The sequence below is a fragment of the Lytechinus variegatus genome, chromosome 5 (genome assembly GCF_018143015.1).
Source record: "Lytechinus variegatus isolate NC3 chromosome 5, Lvar_3.0, whole genome shotgun sequence".
Classification (NCBI taxonomy): Eukaryota; Metazoa; Echinodermata; class Echinoidea; order Temnopleuroida; family Toxopneustidae; genus Lytechinus; species Lytechinus variegatus.
The window spans coordinates 26,559,451-26,581,524 of record NC_054744.1 but is presented as its reverse complement, the minus strand read 5'-3'; the positions used below and the strand labels follow the sequence as shown (position 1 = coordinate 26,581,524).

At 35.8% G+C, this 22,074-nt stretch overlaps 1 protein-coding gene across 1 annotated transcript in view; it reads left to right on the top strand.

The window, feature by feature from the left end:
• The window catches only part of LOC121415833 (dual oxidase 2-like), a 60,165-nt gene that overhangs the window by 11,834 nt on the left and 26,257 nt on the right, over positions 1–22,074 (top strand). The window contains exons 3-18 of the mRNA XM_041609187.1: positions 8,125–8,220; positions 10,807–10,968; positions 11,627–11,805; positions 12,286–12,511; positions 13,076–13,245; positions 13,627–13,702; positions 14,223–14,319; positions 15,211–15,298; positions 15,810–15,906; positions 16,421–16,605; positions 17,297–17,475; positions 18,178–18,296; positions 19,309–19,455; positions 20,273–20,392; positions 21,130–21,325; positions 21,856–22,057. Coding sequence (XP_041465121.1) covers positions 8,125–8,220; positions 10,807–10,968; positions 11,627–11,805; positions 12,286–12,511; positions 13,076–13,245; positions 13,627–13,702; positions 14,223–14,319; positions 15,211–15,298; positions 15,810–15,906; positions 16,421–16,605; positions 17,297–17,475; positions 18,178–18,296; positions 19,309–19,455; positions 20,273–20,392; positions 21,130–21,325; positions 21,856–22,057 — 2,339 coding nt within the window. The remainder of the gene's footprint in view (positions 1–8,124; positions 8,221–10,806; positions 10,969–11,626; positions 11,806–12,285; positions 12,512–13,075; positions 13,246–13,626; positions 13,703–14,222; positions 14,320–15,210; positions 15,299–15,809; positions 15,907–16,420; positions 16,606–17,296; positions 17,476–18,177; positions 18,297–19,308; positions 19,456–20,272; positions 20,393–21,129; positions 21,326–21,855; positions 22,058–22,074) is intronic.

Here is a 22,074-nt window from a genome sequence, read left to right as displayed (position 1 = left end):
TTGATCATGAGCTAACCGTGAACTCGCTTATAGTATGCTCTAGTTGTATATAGTGCACGATAATTGGGTTCAACATGTTCAATGGGAACAATCACAATTATCATGCCGATCCCTCCTTGACGTGAATATATGTTTATGATCTCAAAATTGCAATCACCATCCTCACATTTCGGCAATTTTTCAATTTCAACAATCCAGATAGGGACCATGTATTCCCATATTTAAAAGTGGTATTAACATGATAAAGAAGTGTCCGAGGACAATTTTTGTGTTTTTAAACATGACAATAAAATGAATTGAATTGAATGAATAAAGCGGCGTGTGGTTTTTCTTTCAACGTGAAAAATAAGGTGTACAAAGCATGTGGGCGTAGGTTCTTTGAAAATGCTCTATAATGATAAACTTGACTAAGTCTGTTAGTGTGAATTTGGAATGGATATGTGACCGTTTAATGCTCTGAAACTTAAAAAAAAGAAAGAAAGAAGATAAACTTGATGTTTTAAATCTGTAGTGCGTGCACGATTTCATGAAAATGAGGCAGTCACATTTCCCCCAAGGGCGCCCGTTAGGCTTGTCGAAAACAGTCGTTAAACCTTGCTCTATTTTTCTAAGAAGCGCAGGCGTAGATCCCGGGGTTAGGAGGGGTGGACGATGTAGGCGCACCCCTTTAAATTGGCCAAAAAAAAGAGAGAAAAAGAAAATGATATTTGGGAGTGAACGGCGCTGCTTGTCAAGTTTTTCGCCAGATTAAAAACCCTTTATCTGTGACTGTTGACCATTTTTGTGTTTAAATGTTTGGGACAAAATGCGCACCACCTATATAAAAATTCTGGAGCCGCGCCTGAAGTATTTTATTATACAAGTCATGAGTAGCAAAAAAGAGAGGCTGTTTTCGAACGTAAGAACGTTGGATGGAGTACAGGATTAATAAAATCATGATAATGTACAGGAAAAGACCACACTGTGTTTTTGCCGGAACTAGTTATACAAATACAACAGAAAAAAAACTATATACATTTTTTTTTCTAAACAGCTGCATAGAAAAGTATCTTACACTGCAAAACTCCGGTGTTGATTTAGCACTAGCCCGGAAACTATGTCCACACCAGAGAAGTGTTAAACAACACCGGTTTTGGTATTAGTCTTACACAATGTAACACCAGATAGGTGTTTATACAACACCAATTAGTATCAAAACAGCCTCGGTTTGATTCCAAACTGGTGTTGTTTCAATACTTATCTGGTGTGGACATATATAGATTCCGGGTTGTTGTTAAATCTACATCGGAGTTTTTGCAGTGTACGCCAATCTTTAACATTTTGATAATATTCACACCGCAAGTTGACCGAGGATTCTTATTGATTTATTGATTCGTGTTTAGTTACCTCTTGGATCACATAGTATTCGTGGATCAGCACCACAATACAGTCTTTCATTTACCAATCACTACAGACCAGGCAGATCTTTGCGCTCATCCACCTCTGGCTTACTTGTCATTCCGAAAGTTTCAAAAACTTGGGGAAAAGATCATTTGCTTTTGCATGCCCCACTTTGTGGAACAGCCTTCCTGAAGACATAAAAAAATGTACCTCTGTCGAAACTTTCAAAAATCTTATAAAAACTTTGCTATTTAACTCTTAGCTCTTTATGCGCCTTGAGCACTCTACATGCAGAGTGGATTTGGCGCTTTACAAGTCTCATTATTATTATATAATCCAAACTAACGATGAAATATTAAACCTGAAATAATGAAGATACAATACTTTTTACATAAATGAATGAAACAAGTATAAAGAAAATATAATAGTTCATGTGTTCTTCTGTACTTGAATAAGACCATCAATGTTCCATGTTCCAAGATATTATATATGCACTTAAGATGTTGGGGAACATATTGTCCACTGCGTTGGGTAATGTATGTTGGTAAAAGTTCTGGGCAATCCAATTGAGCAAATTTATTACCCAATTATTAGTTTCATTACCCAGTTTGGACAGATTTTAACCAAGAGTTGTGTGGACAGGATATTACCCAGTGTTGGTTAAAAAGTTGGTTTAAAAAAAAAGGTTGAGTGTACTCTTTCACAAGACAACGATAAGAACGTCTGGACACAGAAGCAGATGTCATGGATGTTGTGAAGTGTAAAGAATAAGACAATGAGCTGATTAGATTAATCACATGGATAGTCACTCAACATATTAGATATGGCTTCTTGATCTCCTTTATTACATAGTGAGTGACCTATTTCGGTGAACCTTGCTCGTAAAGAATTGTGTAATTTGGGTAAAATAGAACTTCTTTGCTCACATTTAAGAAAAGGAATTTTAGCTAAACGGTTGAAAATATTATTCTTTACCCAAAATGTAATAGAAAATTGATATTCTAGTCCTCAAAAGACAACTTGGATATTTCATTTGAAAATGTACATTTCTGTTCTGAAAATATTTCCGATCTAGGTTCTTGTTATCCCTTCTTGATACCATATATTATGATTGCTTGTTAATCATTTGAGCGATTCGACATCATAATATCCAGGCTGTATCTATACCATTTCAAGGTTAATGATGAAAATACAAGCATCCAATCATTGGCGGCGATAACAAGGGAGGGAGGGGGGTTGGGGTTGGACAGGGGAAATGCCGCTATCTGTTTTCAAATTTTGTACAGCAGCTCATGGGAGAGGGTAGACTCGAGCCCCCTCTCCCCTCCCACCCCGCCTCCCATGGATCAACAATCCACCGACTCCCTGGACTGGAAAGCCATGTATGTTCGAAATTCAGGGGCCCGTTTCATAAAGATTTACAACTGTTGTAACTTTGCCATTATGTCAACTACCATGGTAACATGCAGGGCTCAGCAGCCAATCGTAATCAAGGTTACCATGGTAACAGTTGTAACTCTTTATGAAACAAGCCCCTGATTTTCTTCGTTGCATCATACATGCTATTTCCTTTCTGTACCTTGTCAATCATCAAATCTTTTGGAGTCCGGAAGAGTGACATATTAATATCCATTTTAATACAGAGGATGCAAGGATCATACATTTTCCGGAGAAGAGGGGGGGGGGGAGGTTGATCTTTAGATTAAACTTTGTTGCAAGAAATAAAAGGATAAAAGTTTTATTTGAACGTTGGGATATCCAAGTGAAATTGATATGTTCGCCCATAAGAATATTCATTTTTTTTTTGGGGGGGGGGGTGATACAATTCAGTTTACTGTACATGTAGATAACCATACACTGCTTTTCACCATGCTTTTTACCATGTAGCGCTTTGAAACATTATGTATAAAGCGCTTTATAAATGTTGTGTATTATTATTATTATTATTAACATTATCTTGTTCATAATTTTCCCTCAGCATGCATGTACTTTAGTCTATTAACTCGTGTCTTTTCCTTTAAACGCTTGGTGGTGTGGGTGTTTAAATCAACACCAATTTTTTATGCGTTTTATTTGCATTCTTCGCTCATAGGTGCTACTTCACACACCTTATGGTTTCACACTCCATTTAATTTGCCTATTTTCTTCGGTTCATTTATCTGCATTAATAGTTATCAGTTATGGAGTCGGGCCATATAAAAGAATGGTATCGCGAGATAATATGTTCATAGTAATTTTTGTGGTGAATAATATTGTGATGAAATTGGTATAAAGTTATGCACGGCTGCATTATGTATGGCTGAATCAATACCAGATAGTACACATAACGAATTAACAGCAATGCATTTACACCAGGGTTGACACAAGGGTATGAAAGTGAGGGCAAGACGATATACAGTGCGTCCCACAAAAAAAAACGAAACCGAGATTTAGAGATGATTTATCATAAATGCAATAGACAAATGACCTACCAATGTAAAGCTTAGAGTCTCCTCTTTCATCTGAAATTACTTAGAATATTCCTCATTCACGCATGAGTGAGCAAAAACAATTTGAAGAAAGGATACCAAAAACTCATTTGACGGGGGGTATCTGAATTTCAAAAAGAAAATTACAAGTCTAAAAAGTTCAATATCTGCTCTTTCATTTGATACCTTAATCACAGAAAATGGTCAAGAAGTAAAAAAGTTCTGTTCCCTCGAAACAATGCTTGTATTTCCATAATTTCATTAAATTAAGGCCTGGTCACACCGCCCGAGCGTTGTTGGAGCGGTCGTGGAGCGGAGAGAAAAAAAATCATCACCGCTCGCTACCGTTCACCATTTTCGATTTAGATTGTTTTGTTTTTGTTTTCGATTTTTGTTTTCGATTTTTCCCCAATTTTGTGAGCGAAATTCGACCCTCTCTCCCTACCGCTCCACGACCGCTCCAACAGCGCCGCTCGGGCGGTGTGACCAGCCTTTAAACGTGTTTTTACAAGTTCCACATCGAAACTATCGCACGGTTAAAGGGGAAGTTCACCCTGAAGAAAACTTTGTTGTAAAAATAGCAGAAAAAATAGTGAAAAATATTGGTGAAGGTTTGAGGAAAATCCGTTAAAGAGTAAGAAAGTTATTAGAGTTCAAAATTTTGGATTTGTGACGTCATAAACGAGCAGCTGCCCCATGTGTTATGTAATATAAAATGTTTATATTTCAAATTTTGTAAGGTGAAAACCATTTTCAATTTTATGAGAAAATGCATTTCATTGATTTTTTACCATTCGCTATGTAGGAATGCTGCTCGCCTATATAACGTCACAAATCATATAATTGAAATTCTAATAACTTTTTAATTATTTGATGAATTTTTCTCAAACCTTCGGCAATATTTTTTATTATTTTTTCTTCTATTTTTAATATAAACTTTTTGTCAGGGTGAACTTCCCCTTTAACAATGCATGCATGGCTGATCGTCGAGAGAAAGGAGTCTCCAGTGAGTCTGGACGATAGCCTGTAAAACCTCTTCATTAATGAAATTGTTGAAATTCAAGCCTTATTCTAAATAACCAGAACTTTGTTATTTCTTGACCATTTTTGTTATTGAAGTATCAAATTAAAGAGCAGATATTGAACTTTTTAAAAATGTGGTTTTTCTTTTGAAACCCAGATACAGCCCGCCAAGTCACTCTTTGGTATCCCCTCTTCAAATTGTTTTTGCTCACTCATGCGTGAAGGATAAATAGTCTAAGTAATTTCAGATGAAATAGGAGATTCTAGGCTTTACAATGGTAGGTCATTTGTCTATTGTGTTTGTGATTAAGTTATGATAAATCATCGATAAATCTCGGTTTCGTTTTTTGTGGGACGCACTGTATAAATGCCATCGATTATCTCAATCAAATAATAGAGGTATAATGTAGAGTTACAATGCAAAAACTCTGGTGTTGATTACCAGCCAGGAATCTGTCCACACCAGAGAAGTATGAAACAACACAATTTGGTTTTGGTCTAACACCAGATAGGTGCTTATACAACACCAATTGGTATTGGTTTGATTACAAACTGGTGTTATTTCAATACTTCTCTGGTTCCGGGCTGGTGTTAAATCAACACCTGTGTTTTTGCAGTGTACAGACTATTACGTCTCTTTTCAATACTCGCCTGTTTTCGTGTTTCATTTTGCTATTTTGGCCCCTTTATGGTACTCTTTTTTCCCCTTTATGGTACTCTTTTTTGTCCCTCTACTTGAAAAATGAAATTGCACCCCCCCCCCCTGTTTTGTACTTGGTCAAGCCAACCGGTGTGATGGGTCGGTGGACCGAGTGTACACCTCAGCTCACAACAGGAAAGTCGGGAGTTCATTCCTTGGCCGCGTTCTAGTAGGATCCATGGTAAGACAAAAGACTTGCTGCTACCCTGATTAGCGTGGGATAGAGCAACGTCGATGTGGCGTATAGTGGCTGCGGAGCCCACGATCAATTATGCCAAAATAATTTTCGGAGTATTTCTATTTATAGTATTTATTTTAAACATAAACTATGGATTATTATTATTATTTATTGCTATTATTATTATTATCATTGTTATTATTATTATTATTATTTTATCATCATCATCATCTTCATCATTATTTAGTATTATTATTATTGTTACCAGGGCCTTCTATCCAGTGCCCATTTACTAATAGATAGAAATAATTCCACTTCGCTTGATATTCTGTTCTACGGGCGTAAATCCGTGACGTCATGCTATTTGAGTTGGGGGGGGGGGTGAAACAATATAGATCAACCCCCCCCTGAACAATAGGTGTGACGCAAGGATTTGCGCCAGAATACGTCAAAACTATCTATCTCATGCCCACATAACTTCAGGTGAGTCTATCACCATCAATGATCACATGAACTGTCATTCGCACTTCGTCTAGTAATGATTTTGTACTTTGATGTATGAAAATTTGGTTCACAAACAGTATATTCAATTATTATACACTCTAAAAAAAGATTTACCCAATATTGGGTAAAATGGGAATATGTATGTTGGTAAAAAGAGATGTTTAGCCCAATATGGGGTAGAAAAATATCCAATAAACATGCATGTCCCCTTTCTACCCAAAAGTGCACAGTAAAAAAAATTACACAACACTGTTTACTATATGAACCTTATAGTAATTGTTTAAGCAGTTTAAACAAGTGTTTAAATCTTAAGCAACAAAGTTTAATTTTCAATATCTCATCTTAAAATTAAACATGATTGTTTAAACGGTTAAAGAAATACTGTAAGGTTCGTATAGAAAACAACGTTAAAATCTTAAACAGTGTTTTTACTGTGTGTAGACTAAGTGATAGACCTAGTGGATATTACACGAAATGGAAGTGGCCTAACTACAATTAGACAAAATGGTAAATGACATCAATGACAATTTATTTAGACCAAAATGGTTACCAGAGTAACTGGTAGCAGACAAACTAGGATTAGAAAGTGTTGGACTATTTCCCTCGACTTAGCAAGTGGGGTGGGGGAGGAGGGGGGGGGGGCATGTCATGCCACCTTAAGAAGTAAAATGATTTCATTAAAAATTCGGCACAATGCTATCAATAGTAAATTCATAATCCTGCATTGGTGCAAGCCCTGTGGTGGGAGTAAAGCCCAAATTGGCTTCAAGTCGCAGTCGATGATGACGTCATTATATACGATTCGGAATTGAACTTTGGCTTTTTTACTTACTACAGGGAGCGTAAGAATAGACTGGAATTTCGTTTTCAGTACTCATACCGCCATTCGAAACTTTGATCGTTCAGATTTGGGAGTATGAATATGCATATCAAATACTGTTACAATATCTTTTAATAATCTTTTACAACGGTTCGTAGTGTGCCGGTTTATGGATGTACGCATCCCCTGATGCCCAACCCTTCCAGCCTTTTTAAAGTTGAATTGTGAGGTGAAGGGGGGGGGGGGGGGTGACATTTAAACCTCGGATGACGGTATGATATATACGATACAAAAGGGAGAGGTGGCATTTGAAAAACTTCAGGAAATCATAATGGACTGACTAATGAGTTCATTATGATGTATTGATGTTGCCTCACATCATGTCCATACATGGCGCCACACTTCTGTTCGTTAGCATTCGAAAGAAAGAAAGCCTCTCCGTTGTTATGTCAAAATAAAGTAAATATTGTTTCTTGATGTTTGGGGCAACTTGAATGATATTATTGTAGTCATTTTTCTCATCTGTAATGTTTTTTACTGTATCATTAAAAGGCACCACGATTTAACTCGTTGTAGACATTTTCAGATCGCGTCAGACAGTCATGGTTATATTCATACACGTTTTCTTGTTGGCCTTTTGTTGCTACGTCAGTCTTCTTATGTTCCCTATAATTAAAGTAACATAATGAACACATCCTATGAAACAAACACGTATCTATATTACATCGTGATAAGTACCGAAGCACTGTATAATTGCCGGATGAATATTTATACTATATGAGTTTTCACCTACAAACATAATTTTATTTGAAATCCAAGTCTTCAATTCAGTTAATATGGATTTTGTTTTCTTTTGCCAAAGTTATTCGTTCATGAACGAGACACAATTAAAACAAATATATTAATGTTATTCTCATTGTCGTCTAATTGCTAATTAACCCCGTGATGTTGACCATAATCTAAGTCGATATTAACAAATCAAAATCATATAATCTTAGGTTAGTTATATATTTTAAGTGAAAAACTTTCAATTATTCCTACTCCCCTTTAGGTCAATCGACAATTTGCAGCGATAGTGAATTCATGGAACGCCACGAGATAAATGGATGGTATAACAATAGAGCAGATCCAAAGATTGGATCATATGGTAAGTTATTTTAAGTCATGTTTGTCCTTTTATAGTTACTTGGGCCCGTTGCAGAAAGAGTTGCAATCAATCGCAACTCCAAAAATCATGCGCAACTTGATTTTCAACCAATCAACAGCGCGCATTTTTGACTTGCGATTGATTTTTTGACTTGCGTTTAAACGCAACTCTTTCTGCAAAGGAACCCCCCTTGTAACAAGGGAGTAGGCTAGGGATGCACTAGGTACACGTGTACCCTCCTGCTGAGGTAGAGGAGTTCCGACACTAGCAAGTAAAACGAAATTTGTACCCCTTCTGCTTTCAACAGCTGATTTTAAAAACTTGAGTTCTACCTCCCAAAGAATGTGCACGTCCCCCATAAATTTTAGTTTCATCTGTGGAGGATGTGCTCCTCCCCAATCCCATGCTCAAACAAGTCTACGCCCTTGTGTTAACGTTGTTCTAAATCGTTATCACATTTTTTTTTATAGTTTTATAGTGATTGATGTTATGATTAGTGTAAGTTGTATTATCATCTTTATAACTATCAGTACCACTACTGCTACTACTACTATACTACTACTACTACTACTACTACTACCTCTCATGCTCTGTTGCATTTCATTGACAAAATTTCTTCTGCAAGAGATAATGGGCTCCATACTGTCGGTATATTCTTGGACTACTCCAAAGCCTTTGACACGATTGACCATGATATTCTTTTGTATAAACTATCTTTCTATGGATTCGGGGTAAGGTTTTGGAGTGGTTCAAGAGCTACCTCTCTGATAGAAAACAGTTTGTTTTTTTTAAATGGTGTTAAGTCACCTATGCAGTCAATTACATGTGGAGTACCACAAGGTTCACTCCTTGGACCTATATTGTTTCTCATATATATTAATGATTTCCCTCAGTCATCAAAAATCCTTTCATTTATCCTGTTTGCAGATGACTCAAGCATATTTTTTTTCTGAAAAGAACCCCTGCAATTTATTGCAAACTATCAATTCAGAATTGATTTCTGTTAACGAATGGATCATTGCTAACAGGCTTTCCTTAAATCTTGTTAAAACAAACTACATGTTATTCAGCAATACCCTATCAAAATTGCCAGATAATATTAAAATTAATGATGTTCAGATTACTGAAGTATTGAGTACAAAATTCCTTGGGGTACACATTGATAGTAAGCTGAATTGGAAAGTTCACATATCTCATTTATGTAAACTACTCTCCAGAAATTCAGGAGTCATTAATTCATTGAAGAGTATATTCCCAAAACATATTTTATGCATGTTGTACTCAACTCTCATTTTGCTTTACTTGAATTATTGCATCCTTGCCTGGGGTAACGCTGCTAAAGTTCATTTGGATGGGTTATTAAAAGTGCAGAAAAGGGTAATTAGACTAGTATGTGGAGTTAGTTCACGATATCACACTAATATTTTGTTTCATGAAAACAAGTTCCTTAATTTACATGACATATTTGATCTCAACCTCGGTTGCATTATGTATCAATTAAATAAAAGAGAACTTCCTCTTGCCCTTTATTCATTATGTGTTAGAAATGACCAAATCCATTCTTACTATACAAGACAAGTTTCTTTTCTCCACTTGCCATTGGTCAAAACTAGTTTTCGGCTAAATACATTTGTTTATACTGGGCCAAAATTATGGAACTCCCTTCCTTCTTCTTTGAAGCAATCAGTTAGCCTCAGTGTTTTTAGAAACAAGTTAAAGACCGATTTGCTGAAGAAATACTTAGATCAGTAAACGAATGCCTGCTTGTTATATCTCGTCTAACTTTATAAATTGTATTCTTTCCACAATTATCTATGCAAAAATAGAGCTCTGCCTATTTTCTTTTTTTTCTTCTTTTCTTTCTTCTTTTTGAATTTTAGATTCTTATAGTTTAGGTCTGATAGGATTTGTTTGCATTCTGCATTTCACTTTTTGTTACTTTTTAGTGTATCTTTTGTAAATATATATATCTGTACCTTGGTTACTACAATTTTTTGTTTGCTTGTTCTATGATGTTTTAAATGATTGCTAATGTAAGTTTTTTAATATTCTGGTGGCCTATGGTCTACAAGCTAAGCTTTTTAGTAGGTCACCACGTTTCATTTCCATGTATTCTCATGGGTGTTACTTACATTTATATTTTATAAAAAGTAGTGCATGTATTATGTATATTATCCTGTAATATTTACTTTTTGTTCTTTGCTATTTGCTTGTATCACATTGATTTACTGTTGTTGCTGTTTGTTATCGGATTTGAAACGAAATAAAGATTCATTCATTCATTCATACTACTACTGCTGCTGCTGCTACTACTACTACTACTATTACTACTACACTATATTTATTATTATTATTGTTGTTGTTGTGAGTATCATTTTTATTATTATCATTATCATTGGTATCATTATCTTTATAATTATTTCTGTTGAGTGTTTTTATGATTACTATCATTTTGTTAACTACTATATCTACAATATTATCATCTTCACTACTTTTATTATCATAGAGGAGGATATACTCGTTAAGAAATGTATGTGTAATTTGAGATAAATAATTATATTTCAACTTCTTCGTTTTTTGTTTCAGAAACTCGGCTTCTTCGTCGTCTACCAGTCGGATACCCGGATGGATCATACTCACCGGCCGGTCCTAACAGACCAAATCCCCTCACAATCAGTAACTTACTCATGAAAGGGAATTCGGGTATCCGATCTCAGAGTTCCAAAACAGCTCTTCTTGCATTTTTTGGTAAATATTGAGGTTGAACTTCTGCTTCTTTGTTTTTGTTTTCGTTTTTACTTTGCTAATAAGAAAGCATGAAGTTATTTTGAAGATTGATCGCACCCCTGTTCATGAAGATCAACACAGAGAGAGACAGAGACCCACAGAGAGGGGTACCTGGTAGAGGGAGAGAAAGAGGAGGGGTATGGGACGGGTTATCATACAAGCAAAGAGATGGGTGAAGGAAATGAGCAATGAATAGAGTGAGATATAAAGGGAGAGACAATCGACAAATATGTAGATAGATTATAGAAAAAATAAAGTTTTGCTTATTTTTCACAAAACAGTTATGTACAACTCAGTGATATGCAAATGAGAGAGTCGATGACGTGTCTTACTATTTCTTTTTTTAATGTTTTACAATAATTATACAATATTTTAATTTTTACAGATTTGACAATAATGACCAACATGGCAAGCATACCAGAATTTATTATTAAGTGCATCAGTTTAATAGTTTCTGTGCTGTACAGGTTTGTCATATCATTATTTTTGATTGAGCAAGTAAGATGCAACCAAAATCGACTTAATTTAGATGCTTCTAATCATTTTGAAATACAAAAAGGAAAGAAAATTTCGTATCATCATCACGTATTGTTGATTATTTTATTGCCTGACATTGCAGCACAACATGTGATGCATGAGATCGTGGATGGGTCGACGACCGGATGTCCTGTTGAATGGATGAACATGGACATCCCTGAGGAACTCCGATCTATGTATGATGGGGCAAAGATAATGCCTTACAGGAGAGGCCTCTATGACCCGGACACTGGGCAGTCATCGGCGATACCTCGAGAACAGGTAAAGTCAAGAATATTAATGTACCCAGGAAATCTATATACGGATTTATTAATTAATTTTACTAACTGGAGCCTCAGACCAGCTTGAATATTAAACGTTTGCAATTCGTTCAGAGCAATTTGTTTACATATTTCACGGTCTAATGCAAATTATGTGGCTCTTTTGGCGAGGAAAACAACAAAGACACTAACGTGATAAGCTAAAAAAAATTGAGGGGGGGGGGGGCTGAAGTTTTGGATAAAGTATTTAGAGCGGGCAAAGTTAGTAAGTATGAGAAATTAAAATAGAATAAATTCTCAGCTAAACCAAAGGGGGATAAGAATATATGAGGAGGCCACAGATCTCCATATTAACCTGCAGAAAATTATTATGTAACAAATCAGATTGTACAAATAGGCATGTGGGAGTTGGTCTCTTATTGTTTTTTCTTAGGTCATAATGTCATAATTATCATCATTTCGATTGTTTCGTGGTTTACAGATGAATATTTTAACCCCGTGGATTGACGGGACTGGTATATACGGTCCAAACAGAGTTTGGGAATCCGAAATGAGAGCATACGAGAACGGAAGGCTGAAGGGAGAGTTGAGAAAGCAAGAAGGAAAAGAAGATGAAGAATTCCCGGCTCGAAACTATGCCGGATTTCCTCTAACAAACCACGCCCCTGCCAAGGATCACAAAGTTTACGACGCAGAAAGGCTTTTCCGTAAGTTTTCTCGATACCTGAATTTCTTTTAGAAATAATAATGATAACAATGTTTAATTAATCATTTCAACATTTGTTTTGAAGGAAAGTTTAACACCACCATGTAACGTGACTATTACATTTCCTCTTTTAATGTCTAGAATTATCTATTATCATTCGCTAATGCACCAAGCGAATGTAGAAGGTTACACTTCTTAAAGTGTATTGTGTCACTCTAAAAGGTGACAAAACACAATTCTTAATAGTCATATTAAAAAACTGTGGTAGTAAAACAACTTAAAGTGAATTGACAATGCATGCATATTGAAATTGAACATGGATACTAATATTGTAAAGCAATATGTGATATTCTCTTCACTGAACTATATACAGTTCCTACTGTTGGTTCAAATGATAACTTTTGCCCTAAACTGTATATGGTTTTGATTTCTGTGTTAGCATCAGTTTACCGATACCGGTACATGAAATGAGGTATTTTACATTTAACATGAAAGTTACGTGATGTATTGTAGATTATGGTGATCAACTACGATGTATAATTTGTAACATATTGATTTCTTACAGTTGTTGGTAATCCCCATAGCAACGAGAACCCAGCACTCTTGTCAATCAGCGTCTTATTCTGGCGCTGGCATAACGTATGGGCTGACCGAGTCGCAGACGAGTGCACAAATCACACGAGGGATGACGTAATATACGACATTGCTAAGAAATGGGTAACAGCCACGTACCAGGTAAAGTATTTATACCATAATTGCACGTTTGATTCCTTATGTCCTTTTTAAGAGAAATTTAATAAGTTTTCGCGGCTATGCATTTCAAAGTGAAAGATCGTAAATTTAACGTGAGCTTACGAGAAAAAGATAAAAAATATCCCGAACTTTTATTTTAGAGTAATCGCTGTCTTTCAAATTCCAGTTCAAATTAAATTATTCACATCCATTAAAAAGGCACAATAATGCATGTAATAATTATATAAAGAATGGAAAAAATCAATCAATACATCAAAAATGATAGATGTTTTAAAGTATGAGAGAACTTACACAATTTAGTGACAACTTTTTATACAGAAGAAAAGACATTTGACTATTATTTTTCTATCCTATTCATTCCAGAAAATCGTGTTTTATGATTTTCTACCTGCCTTTTTGGGCATGGATCCAAGTGAGATGGACGAATATAATTACAAAGGTAATTGAGACTACTATCATTCTTATGTCGGTAATGTATCTCATTTCTTAATCTTTGATTCTCGATGATCAGCAAGTATCCTGAATTCGTTGTCAAAATTGTACTTCCATTTTTAATTTGGTTGTAGATAAAAAAAGAAAGATAAAAAGTGCGTCTTTTTCACTCAAAGTAGAAACGAACAACACATCCATCAAATCATGACCCAATTTTTTTAATAAGACGGACATGTCTCTGTGCAAGACTTGGTATTTTGACAAAAATACACATTTCATTTGCCCTAAAGAGCTTTAAGTTTTAGAGATTAAACGCACTCCTGTATATTTGCATTTGACGTTTTTAAGGATGACGATATTGGTGTAACTTAAAATATTGTTGTCAAAAATATTGTTGTGCATACGTGCTATCTCCAGGTTCCAGTCAGCTTCGAGCAAGCCAGTCTGCATGAAGTGTGGATTGCCTTTTTTTTTTTTTTTTACTTCACCTTACCGAGTAATTATTGTCTGTATGATCTTTTGTTTAGGTTACAAACCGTATCTGAACCCTGGTGTATCGAACGAGTTTGAGGCCACAGCCATGAGGTATCTCCAAACTCTGATACCGCCTGGGATCGCACTCAGGTATGAACATCATATCCTCTATATTGCTCCTATTCACCCGACCCCACCCACTTACCGAGCAATCTACCTGCACTCTGTCGTCTGTAGCTCAATTCCTCGCCTCCTTTAATTGTTTCATTCCTTCAGTTGAAAGACGAATGGGTATGGTCCCATTGATAGAGGTGACATCACCTATTACCTGTATTCAGTCCATTTTATCCTCCCAATGCCAGGTGCAACACCTCGTTATATTACCTCTCCTCCTCACCTCCCCCCATTTTCCCAATCGCCCCATTTCTTCTGTGGAAAATGCATAATGGACCAACGCCCTATTTTGAATGTATAGGAAAACACCCTGTTTTATTACCCCTCCCCAATCCGTTCCATCCTCCCAATCTTCCAATTATAACGGGGACAACTCCCTTCAATATTACCCCTCACCTGTATCACTTCCACCCTTCCAATCGTCCCATCGCGTCAATTGCAAAATGAAGAATAGGCCTAACTATAGGGGGCCACGCCCTGTTTTATTACCCCTCTTCCTCAATCCTTTCAATCAATCGTCCAATCACTTCCGTGGGGAGACGAAAAGTATGGTCTGAGGAAATATAAGGGGCAATGTCCTCTCTAATTTTCCCTCTTCGTTCCTTGTTTTCTTTACTTCATTCAGTTTCAAGACAGAAAGCAATTAAAAGGGGTCGGACAATGTATCCTCTCTTGTTGCTTGTTGCCCCTCTTTCACCTTGTCTTACCTTTTATCTACCATTCAAACTCAGACAGATGAAAAAGACTTTGTTTTCAAAATCTCTACTAGAAATGATCTTACTTTGGAAATTTGGTCTTAATCCCGCTTTAATCACTGTAAATCTAAATGAATGTTTGGAGTTTTGATCTTATTTCTGTATACTACAGGAAGAACAATAATGGTTCGTGTGAAGTTGAGGTGACGGAGGATGGCTACCCTGGGCTTCGATTATGCAATACATTCTGGGATGGAAACGTAAGTTTGAATTCGGTTGATTTCGTTGATAATGTCGTCGTGTTTAGAAAAGTTGTTCGTCAAGTTACTCTGGAATAAAATAAGAATGTGAGCACAAAGTTAGCCTTTTATATAACAAAATGTGACTAGGGGTGTTTATTCATATGATTTTGACTGAAATCTCTGTAGCGCCATTGTGATACATGTGATATGGAAATGAGCTTGGTATATAATGCATGCGTAGTTTTCGTCCACTTATTGCATTATTCAAAGAATTTGTCGCCGCTTGATGTTCTTTATTATTTCAGACAACTCTCTAAATTCTTAAGATTGAAATAGATTGCGATCGGGGACCAGTCCAAAGTTGGATCGAGTTTTCGATCTACATGAAATAGATTTAGAATTCATTCTTATTCGATTGAAACTTTCGATCCAATTTTGGATATGTCTCTGCTAACAATATCTATGAGATTGACTTTAAATCTACGGAATTTAGATAGAAAACACATTTAACTTTCATCTTTATCTGCAGTCTTTTCTTCTGAAGTATGGATTGGACGACATCATTCTCGGACTCGCATCCCAGTGGGCCGAAGAAGATGATAATATCGTGGTTGAAGATCTTCAAGGTAACGTATTTTAATGTGCCACAACCAGGAGACCGAAAGCACCAATTCCTTTGAAAATGCAGTCAAATCTTAGTTGAGAGCTGAAAGGTTTTTGTCGACAGTTGTTGGACCAGGGCAGCTTCGGAATCTCTTGATTCTGGACAACGACATATTAGCAATTGTTTGTCTGGTGCAAATCTTCGGATGATCTGCTGTCCCAATAAATGGAAAAAGTCTGGATGTCTCAGTATGAAAGAGAAGCTGTGCAAATTGAGGCCTTCTGTACTTGTACAGGGCGCAATGGACCAACCCTTTATATAAAAAGAATAAATCTGAAGTTTAATTTCAGTCCGGCACACTCCAAAATTTGAATTAATAAAAAGAAATAATATTAACTGTAAATTACATAAAAAAATAATGACTGCAAAGGAAATCTATGATGAAAATATATAGTTTGATCTCAGTAAAACATAATAAAAGTAGACATAACAAATCACATTTCGTACATTTTTTTCTTTATCTGCTTCTGTCTCAGGCTATTTCTATGGGCCAATTTACGGTTTCACTCGTAGTGACCAAGTGGCCAACACAATACAACATGGGCGGGACCATGGACTACCGGATTACAACACGGCAAGAAGGGCACTAGGACTACAGCCCCTAAATATTACACAACTTAGGGATAGGTGTGAAAGCCAAAACTGTAAAATCTCTGATGAGGTAAGACCATTACATAGCCATACACAGAAATTGTATCAAGGGGGGGGGGGGGTAAGACGCATTCATAATAGAAGGAACTCAAAAGCGAGGGAGCAGAGCAACCGAGCTTGTCTTGGAGGCACTTCCGTATTATCTAGAGTGAAATTGAAGGATTTCGTGCACACGCATGCACTCTTGGTAAACTTTTATGAAAATTTTCAGTAAAAAAACGTTACTTTATAAAATTTATTGGGGCAGCTACCCCCTGGCCCCTATGCTGCATAATGATGCCATGATCTTATACAGCAGAGAGATAGTATTTAATTGATCGGAAATGTATTTGTTTTTCTAAGATATGAAATTAATCTGGTGGCTCAAGCAGAGAATACTCTTTTGCAACTCATGAGTGAAATTAAATATACCTCAAAGTGGCTATATCAAACCTTTAAAACTAGTTGTGGGCTTGTCAAAATATAAGTGCTCCATAATTGGCGGAGTAATAGATTCATTATTTTTATGCTTTGTAAATGTTAATTTATTATGGATATTGTCTTGATGAAAAATTAAAACAATCTGGAAAGGATACTGAAATAAGGTGCTTGCCTCACCATCTCATACATGTTACGTATCCGACCTTTGTACAAAATGTCATTTAATGATATCCTCGTTTCTATGGTTACTTATCCCGGAAAATCGTCTTCAATTTATACAGGTATTCGATAACTTGACGGTCTTGTACGATGGACGTGATGATGATATCGATATGTTTATCGGTGGAATGCTGGAAACCACTAGCGACGGTCCAGGAGAACTCTTCAAGCATCTGATCCTAGATCAATTCCTTCGAATCCGGGATGCGGATAGATTCTGGTTTGAAAATAAAGACAATGGGTGAGTCCACACCTCTTTAACTTGTCATTTAATCGTTTGACAATGACTTATGCGCTACATTTTGCCGGATGTTTCTTCAAATCTTACATCTCATGCATGCAGGCGCGGACCCATGGCGCGCGGGTTCGCCCCCCCCCCCCCACCCCATGGACCCAAACTTGTTCACAGAAAACACAATTTTGTTTTTGTATCTTATTCGAAGTGGGATGAAAATATGCCTTCTTTGTGATGATAAATTTGGAGTTATTGTACCCCTTAACCATAGAGCTATTACTTCCCTTGCATGCACGATAAACAAAAGTTGAAAGAATCTTTGGAGAAAAAATATTGAAAATATAATTCACTTTAAAGTACAATGAACCAATGATCGTTAATTGTCGTTAATATGCACGTGAAAAGGGGAAATCAAACATTAAAGTGATGATATATCATTTGAAAGTTATCAGGATAGGTAAGGCTATTTTCTAATTGCCCACTGACATTATTCCTTGGAGACCCCCCCAATAAAATCACAATTGAAATATTACTTTTTTACATTTTTACTTCTCAGAAATAAATCTATATTGACTGCCAAACAGGCATGGTGGCTTATAACAAACTCTTATATCAAAATGTGTGTTTTTATTATACATCATACAAATCAACATTGAATTTTCTTATATTATATAATTCGATGTTTTTCTTCATTTTGTCTGTTTTTAGATTATTTACTGAGGATGAGATTGAATATATTCGATCTGTTACCCTATGGGATGTTATCATCAATACAACAGATATACCGGATACAATGTTACAGAGAGATCCTTTCAAATTAACTGCAAGTAAGATTCCTCCTTTTTCATTTCTTTATTAATACACCAACGGGAATGATCAATACCTCAACGGGTTCCAATTATATATAGTATGAAATTAACCATGATTCGATTATTTTCATGTGCATTTTTTTATTTAACAATCGAATACCAATTCGAATCTTAACGATTTGAACGACGAAAATAATTTAAAAAACTCACTATTGTAATAAAAAATGAAAAAGAAGGAAGAGATAAGTTAGAGAAGTTAAAAGATGCAAGGTGGAGTAGAAGGGAGGCATATTATTATCATTATTCATCGGCTGTGAAGTTGTTCTTATCATTATTCATGGGCTGTGAAGTTGTTCTTATCATTATTCATGGGCTGTGAAGTTGTTCTTATCATTATTCATGGTCTGTGAAATTATTATTATCATTATTCATGTTTTTTGAAATTATTATTATTATTGCTGTTATCATTATTATTACTTTTATTATTATCATCATCATCATCATCATTATTGTTATTATTATTTTTAAGAAGAAGTAGTAGCATCAGCAGCAGCAGCAGTAGTAGTAGTAGTAGTAGTAGAAGTAGTAGTAGTAGTAGAAGTAGAAGTGGTAGTAGTAGTAGTAGTAGAAGTAGTAGTACTAGTATTAGTATAAATAGTAGTAGTAGTATTTTATTCGGCATTTCGACAAAGATCAAATCATAAGTAAATATGATTACAAGGAGGGTATAGGAACAAGGATATATACAGTACAAGTCCAGGTTGACAGGGAAAGGAAAAAGTTAAAAAAAAACACCAAAAACAAGTAAATAATGTATCCCGCATGCTCTCACGTTAATCGTTATTATGGACGTATTGTAATTGAAATTCTGGGTTTAACTAATATGCCAAGAGTACTGTTAAGAAACAGTCACATTTATATGACGCGTATGTTTTCTCTTATATCTTGTTTTACTCGAATCTGTGATGCAGTCGTCGTCGCCGTCGACGTCATCGTCCATGTTATTGTATTTCTCTTTCTCTTTATACAGACGATTCTTGTTTTTCGAATGTCGAGAACGCATCGTTGAAAGATAAAGATTTAGAACCCTGTGTGCCGCTCATCATATACGACTATTTCACCGGGAGCAAGATATCCTACGCCCTGACCTTCGCGTTGCTCTTTCTGTTCATCGTTGGTAAGAATAGTACCACTATGTTACATTATATTACATCATGAACACTTTCACAACAGTATCTTATATAAATCTCTGAATTTGTTTCCATCCCTAGGTATGTATAATAGGCAATTTATATTCAATTCATTTCAATTCAAATAAACATTTAATTTCTTCCATTTCATTACATTTTTCGTAAACTTAATTCATACATACATAAATTTGTCATGAAAAATATAAATATGTACATGTTGGGTATTAAGAAGAAGGCGTATGCCCTAAAAGCTGAGGCTTGTGGCGGGATACACCTATAGACAAACATACAATACAATAAACAATACAAAGGAAAGGGCAGAGAAAGATAAAGATTTAGAAAAGTGTGAATGAAATTGTTTATTAATTCCCTATTAAACAGAAGAAAAAAAACGGTCGACGCCTATTTCTATGCACATGTTTGCATAAGGTACATACATATTTGAACAAAACGGTTTGTTCATGTAGTGTACAATAATAGTTATCATAAATCTTCTGATTTCCATTAAAAATTACACAAAACCTAGGTAGAATATTCTAGTATTTTTCGATTTTATATGAAAAATGAAGAACATAGAAAAAATTATTTCTTATTAATTGCCATTAAAATGCATTTAATTGAAGCGCCTTTTGCTTGAGTGTCCAGATACCATTACAGAGGCCAATACTTTCTCGCGGGAGAGGGGGGGGCACTCCGCATGCTCAGTGAACCAAAATACAAATGTATTTGTTTGCTCTTTCTTTTTGTATCTTCATCGAAATTGTTTCAAAATTTATCCGTTTTGTTTCTCATTACATCCTTCAGGATGTGTTTTGGCTCTGTACATCATCGCAACAGTGCGCACGCGCAGGATAGAAGAAACCAAAAGAGCTATTCATAAATCTGCAAGAAAACAACATCCACAGGACACACAATCGTACCTCGGTAGTATAAAGCAACTTCATTTTCCATTTAATTCTTTGGGCGAATATCTATTTCATTTCGCCCGATTCAGTGAAACTTTCTTTGAGGATTGAAGTACTTCATGTTTTCCTTCCATTTCTATTTTGTAATTTTTATAACAAGTTCTGTCAAAACCATGGATACGAATATGACTGATATTTTGAATTCCAATTACTTTTAGTTGAATTCTGAGGATAATTATTTTGATCCCTAGCACAAAGAGTGAAAAAAAAATAGTTTGTGCTTGTAATGTTCTGTCTTATAGTTTTATCCTTTAATATTTAATGTTGTTCTCAACCTTCCACAAACATTTTCTTAATGATAGATAAGGAACAAATTATCTGGAAAAAAAATCATCTCTATAATTCTAAAGATTGGTGTCACATATCACAAGTATGCTATCAACTGAAGGATACCATTGGGTTTTAATGATGTTTTTATTATAAAATATATAATAATTATTATTGATATTTAGAGGTCCTGGGGTCCGTTGCAGAAAGAGTTGCGTTTAAACGCAAGTCAAAAAATCGATCGCAAGTCCAAAATGCGCGCTGTTGATTGGTTGAAAATCAAGTTGCGCATGATTTTTAGAGTTGCGTTTGATTGCAACTCTTTCTGCAACGGGCCCCTGGTCTACTTCCGTTCAGATTGTAAATGCTTTTAACGTTGATTTTAATTATTCACTTCAATCTAACACCTCAATTCAATCTTGTCATCAGCGAATGAATGGTCTGGATTTGATGAACCTGGGAAGGAGATAGAGGTATGTCTTGGTCCCAATGAATGTATTCGAGTGATGGGTCAACGAGGATCAAAACTTCATAGAAGCATTGATGTAGGTCACCCTCAGAGAATTACCATCTTCATGAGCTCAGATTCAAAGCAGCGATACATCCTGGTCAAGCTAGAGAAAGAGTGAGTATTGTTGTTATCATTATCACTATCATCATCATTATCATCATTATCATCATCATCATCATCATCATTACCGTCATCAACATCATCAACTTCATCACCATCATTATCATCATCACTATCATCATTATCATCATCATCATCATCATCGCCATCATCATACTACTACTACTGCTGCCACTACTACTACTACTACTACTACTACTACTACTACTACTACTACTACTACTACTACTACTACTACTACTACTCCTACTCCTCCTACTCCTACTACTCCTACTACTCCTACTTCTACTACTACTTCTACTAATACTACTCCTACTACTCCTACTCCTACTACTACTACTTCTACTACTACTACTACTACTACTACTACTACTTCTACTACTACTACTACTACTACTACTACTACTACTACTACTACTTCTACTGCTACTTCTACTGCTACTACTTCTACAACTACTACTACTACTTCTTTTATATACTTCTACCTTTATTGTAAGTAATACCCTTTTTTCACTCTATCATAGGTACGACCTCGTTCTCAAGTTCCACCACGTCGACGATCGTCTTGAGTTCGTAAGCGATCTCCAAAGCTTCATCGGAAGACAGCAGAAAGGAGTCGTGATCGAACGTCGTGAACTCCGGGAGTACGACCTTCTTCGGATGGCCGTTACTAAGCAACAACGACAGGCAGTTCTCGAGAAGTTCATTCGACTTGCTCTCAATTATGTAAGTTTTGTTCTAAT